Genomic DNA, 6000 nt, shown 5'->3' with positions numbered 1-6000 from the left:
AATGAACGAATTAATGAAAATCGCTGAAATTATATATCAAAACCTTGAATCTCCAAATGTGCCAATTCAATTTAAATCAGTTATTCCGCTCCAGGTTAAGCGCACTGCCTTGTGTAAACAGGAACCCGACATCATGCAGTAGTGATATCAATTTCACCTTGAAATTAAAAATATAGATCAAAAACTTGTTTTCAATTGAAAATAGTACATTTCGAGACCAGCGGAGTAAAATGCCAATGGAAAATTTCTCACACTATTTTTCTCTGAATCGGGTTGTCCTTACTTGTAGTATCGAAGTATAAATACGTCTTTACACAACTTAATTCTAATTTTTGGTACAGTAGTTTTAATTTTATGCCGTATACAAAAAATTATGATCACTTTATCATTATCAGAAATTCAAAATTATTAGGTTTTTATTGAAAATTATTTTCTTAAAATTTTGCTAAAATGATCAAGAGGTTTTGTCCATGTCCATTACTTTATTCTGTGAATTATTTATAAAAAGGACTAATTATAATTTTTTTTTGTTAGATTCTTCAAAATGCCGGTAACAGGAAGACAGATCATACAGGCTGTTTCACAACTTACAGAATTGGAAGAAATGCAGATCACATTTAAAGAAAGTGCAAAGTGGGCCGCCATAACCGGAGCCGCTGTTTTGACAGGAGGAATGTTACTCGGACCCGTAGGTTTGGCCCTAGGAGGCATTGTCGGAGGCGTTGCTGGTGCAATTCAGGGACAAGGTAAACAGAATATATAGTGTTTGGTAATAAAATAATTTCGAATAATACTGGGTATGAGCGGATTGCCTTATAAAAACGGCTGTTTGCCGTTAAAAATTTATACGCATGACTACCTATGTGTACTAGTGTCGACTTTATACAACATGCAGGGTGTCGACCTTTCTTTCAAGAGACATTTATCACTTATGTCTTAAATATTGAGAGTTCTAATTTCTTTATTTTTTAAAAGTGCAATTTTATATTTTAAAATACTTAATTTTAATTGATACTGAATGAATTTTTAAAATACGATGACGTGACCCGGGCGACTCGCTGTTCTGTACAGCAGCGACACTGCTGTGGAATACTCTCTCGTAGCGACATGGTTAGACATTTTCGAAAACAAACCGATGTACCAATTTTCAATATCCTACCTCATTATTTAACCATTATTTATCATTCGAAATATGTGAATGTGAATGTGACCCCCTTATCAAACTTTTTTTTGTAGAAACTTTAAAATTTTCGAAAAACATTTGTGTTGGACTTTTATTTATAACATTTGTTAGGGCTTGAAGAGGTAGTATGATTTTTACTTTCTTGATGTAGATTTTTTTTTTCGCCAGAAAACCCGATTAGCTAAATTTATGTTTTTTCGACGTTTCAAGCCATTTCGAGTAGGCTGACACCAAAGTATGTGCATATATCATATATGCATATTCGTCCTTTTTGTCGACAATTTTTGAAAATGTTCCCAAAGGCAGGACCTACTTTAAAAGCATTTAAGAGCAATTCAATGAAACTCTGTAAGAACTCTGGTTAATTATGCAAGACGATTGTCCGAGCCATACATAATTGAAATATTTTCCCCAATGTTTTAGACAAAAATTATGAACCAATACTAAATTAAACTTTAAATAATATAGGTATCCACCAATTACAAATTTTATACCAATTTGTTGAGGATGACTTGCAACATCAAGAAAATGTAAAAATTAGCGAATTGACTGATCAAACGCTTGTAAAATCTGAACATTAGAATACAATAAAAAAAAATCAATATACATATTTGGTATATATCTTTTGTTCCAAATTATAAGATTGTTCGGAAAGTAATTTTGTTTTTCTTTTACAATAGAGAATTTAAATGTGTTTTTTTATCCTAACGTCATACTTATGCCTATTATATAATATGAAAACTTATAAAATCATTTAACTAATTTTATTAATATATATTAAGGTCTGAATCTAAAAAATTCCAATAAATTCTGTGCTGTAATATTTGGATGGTGCACCTAAATATAGAAAGCAATAAGTTGAAATTTCGAAATTTATACAGAAAATGTTAAAAATTATATTCAAATGAGAATGAAATTGACTGACGTCTGGGTCAATCTGAAAGATGTCTTTTGGAAAATTTAAAAAATCTGATGTCGGAGATGCACTACGTTCATGAAGAATGCTTGGTGCTGATAAAGCCATGAGAAAGGCATTAGTTGATGCAAACGAAATCCATTGATTTTAAATTTATCAAATTCAATGACCATTCGAAAGGTCTGGGATTTTTCTCGAAGCTCATTGTATGAATTTTCTAGATTCTCATATAAAGAAACCTGTATCGCCCCAATTACATATGCGATTCACTTCCGAAATGTCGTGAAAATTATCAGTAAATTATCACTAGAAACAAAAAATAAGTTTTACAACACCACACCAATGAAAAAAAGGACCTGCTCAAAACAGTTGCAAAACCAGAAAAAGGTGATGCTGTATGTTTGATGGGATTTTAAAGGAGTTGTTTGTTTTTCAGCTTTTCCAGTAAAATGTAATGGTTAGTACGAGTGTCTACTGTCATCAGATGAATAAACTAAACGATATAATTTAACAGAAAAGACCAGAATTAATCAACAGTCAAGGTGTAGTGCATCAAGACGACGCGCGACCTCACATAAGTTTAGTCAATCTCCAAAAGCTTTTGCAGCTCTAACAGTCTTTTCCTGAATTGGCATCATCGGACTATTATTTGTTTCGGACACTAAAAAAAAACTAGTTGGTTTGGTATTTAGCCTTGAGGCAATTTACATGAACTTCCCGATCTGTGTAAATAATCGACTTAATCAAAAAAAAGTGTAAATAATATACTTCATCGATCCTACTTTAAAAAAAACGATAATAATTTTAGCAAAGTTTGTCGAATTTTTAAAATTAAACTACTTGTCGTAAGGCCGTAATATTGCAGTAAGTTCTATAAAACCATGATGTATATCGCCAAAAAAAGTTTCATGAAAATCAGCCTAAATTTTTTTTCAACAGTTAATTACAAGAAAACGGCTCGGTAGATTTTCACCTAAAATTAATCAGTGCCATTCCCAACTAATATCTTTTGAACAGTTTTTGATTTTTTAAAATCGGTTCGGTAGGATGAGCTTAAATGTGGACGAAAAGTTTAACACTTTTTTTCAAATTGCAAAGAAACGGCTTGGCAGATCGTCACACAAAACTGACAAACGATAGTCCTCACCGAAATACATCAAATAGCTTTTAAATTTCTAAAATCGGCTCAGGCGTTTTTGAGAAAACGTCGATCAAAGGTCTAATTTTGACAAATGCCAAAAAAACGATACCAATTTTTGCAAACTTTGACGAATTTTTAAAGCTGAACCAGTTGTCGTAGGGCCGTAATATTTTAGTATGATATAGAAGACTATGGTATTTACCGTCAAAAAATAATTATAAAAATCATCAAAATTTTTTTTTAAAAAACTTTATTACAAGAAAACGGCCCGGGCGATCTCTACCAAAAACTAATCAGCACGATTCCCAACCAATATCTTTCGAACGGTTTTTGAATTTTCAAAATCGATTCAGAATTGCGGGCTAAAACGTAGACGAAAATTTTTTCACTTTTTTGCGATTTATAAAGAAACGGCTTGGCCGATCGTCGCACAAAATTGACAAACAATAGTCCTCATCGAGATACATCGAGTGGCTTTTAAATTTTTGAAATCGGTCCAGCCGTTTTCGAGAAAACGTCGATTTACGGCAAAAAATCTGTTCACATACACGCACACACACACATATACACATACACACACACACACATACTTTTTCCAAATTTGGTCTCATTCGATTCAGAATGGCTTGAAACGTCGAGAAAACATAAAATTAGCAATTCGGATTTTTTGATGAAAACATAAACTTCTCCTTCGGGAAGTTAATTAGGCGGTAAAAACTTCACCTTAAATGAGGTGATGGAAAAGCAGCTTGATCAGTGTACTGCCAATGACGACCAAAAAATTTATGATCCCAAAATTATGCTACTAGCAAAAATATTACTAAATATGTTCGACTAAATCTTTTTGAATATATAATTTAAAAAGTATTAGATTATTATATGAAAATGACTTGTCAACATGTCTATAAAAACGAAATTACTTCCCGAATGACCAAATATATTTGAAACCGAGTGTTTTTCCATTATTTTTTATTTCGCATTGTTATACTCCGACAGATTTGATATTTTCTTGAATTTTTGCCTAGTTTAGAAAAAATATATATTCTATTTATTTTTAGGAAATTTCAAATCTGCTGCAGAAATTATTCTGAATGATTTATCAGCTTCGGAACAAAGGCAATTGGCTGCTCGTTTGCAAGGATTACTTAACAATGTGCTGATTGAAGATGTAGCAGTACTTGCAATGTTTTTAACTGACAATGAACACGTTAGAAGACAAGTAATAAGAGTTGTCACCAATTTTTTAGCGAACGATCTGCAAATGATTTTGAGCCAGTAATTCTAAGAGTATTATTTTTATTAAGAGTCAATAAAATGATATAGGAGTCAATCAAATATTCAACTTACTTTCAATCTATCATTGTAAAAATTATATTGAAGTTTCTCTAAAATTAAATACTAAAGTGTTTAATTTCAGGGAATATTTATGCATAAATATGTATTGTTATGTATCAATAAATCTGTGTTTAATATCAAATGTACCTTTAATACATGCATTAATAAATATAAACAAATATATTTTTGAAATATGATGAAATTAATTAAATATTATTTATAGGGGAAGTATGATGTCTCAATTGTATTTACAATTGGGATTTTGACTACCAGTAACATAGACTTTTAATTAAGCAGGAACTATAATAACATATTTATTAAGGCAAAAGCAACCTATTAAGTCCAAATAATTTTGTCCCTATAGACAAAATGACATAAAGTAAGGACATTTTTTTAAAGAACGCATTTCATAAATAAATGTTTTGATACTCTTTGGAACATCAGCATATGAAGCTTTTGAACCCAAATGGAACAAATTATATATCGTAACCAACATTCGCCGGCCTCAGAACGTGAAAATAAATCTTACCAATAAATGCATGTCTCTTCTTTTCACCGGTGGGTCTGTTTTTAGAAGTTAGAGTAAAAGTTAAAAGTCAATCGCCTTTACAAGTTTCAATTTTTTTTTCTTAGCTTCTAATAAGCTACCCTGTAGTTCTTGTGAAATAGTAATATGCCATTTTGTCCACTTTATAGGTATCATTTTTCGAAACTAAGCAAAAATGAACAAATAATCAAAATTCCATCAAAACCTGATAATTGCAATAAAATCGTTCGAAATCACTAGTACTAACATAAGTTCACAGATTTTAATAGAAATAATTACAAATAAGAATAAATAAGCCCACAGAAAACATGGTAAGGCCACCATTTATATAATGATAAATTATAAATTACATATTTATAATAGTATTAAAAATATGATAATGTTTAAAAACAATAATGTAATTAAAGTAATACTTCAAATATGACATGATCGGTATGTCATTGTAATTAGCATTTAGAAATGAACCTTCATTAGAGAAATGAAGTAATTGCTGATTAATAAATTCTATAATATTCGTTCACACAGTGAATTATGTTATACAACGCCTAAACAAATATTGTTTTCGCAACTTCACTCATCATGTAATTGTGTTTGAAAAACTTCATGTAATTAAAATTCACATACATTCATTGACTGCTTGTATTTTTTTTTTACTTTTTTGCTGGCGATATAATCTCATTCTTTGAACAGCTGTAATATCTCTGTCTTGCCTAAAAAATATTTTCCATTCTAATAACTTCAAAGATAGAAACTATGAATAATATGGAAATAATATGTAATCAATAAACTTACATTTAGTACACGGCACAAATGTTTAATTTGTTTTATTATTTTCAAAGGAACAGGGTAAAATATTCTTCTGATTCAGGCATTTTTCA

The 6000-nt window shown here is 30.5% G+C and overlaps 1 protein-coding gene across 1 annotated transcript; it reads left to right on the top strand.

Moving 5' to 3' along the window:
- Positions 1–544: 544 nt before the first annotated feature.
- LOC113383635 (protein C19orf12 homolog) lies at positions 545–4519 on the top strand. The gene is made up of 2 exons (XM_026621886.1): positions 545–746; positions 4299–4519. The coding sequence occupies exons 1-2, from the start codon at positions 545–547 to the stop codon at positions 4517–4519; spliced, it is 423 nt and encodes a 140-aa protein (XP_026477671.1).
- Positions 4520–6000: the final 1481 nt, after the last annotated feature.

The sequence above is a fragment of the Ctenocephalides felis genome, unplaced genomic scaffold (assembly GCF_003426905.1).
Source record: "Ctenocephalides felis isolate EL2017-DRISC unplaced genomic scaffold, ASM342690v1 CF-g0.4_SCAFFOLD_03570, whole genome shotgun sequence".
NCBI lineage: Eukaryota > Metazoa > Arthropoda > Insecta > Siphonaptera > Pulicidae > Ctenocephalides > Ctenocephalides felis.
This window is presented reverse-complemented; position numbering and strand designations above follow the sequence as displayed.

Coding starts and splice junctions, on each gene's coding strand:
- LOC113383635 (XM_026621886.1), top strand. CDS start 545: ATGCCGGTAACAGGAAGACAGATCATACAGGCTGTTTCACAACTTACA. Junction 747..4,298: donor TGGTGCAATTCAGGGACAAG/GTAAACAGAATA, acceptor ATTTATTTTTAG/GAAATTTCAAATCTGCTGCA.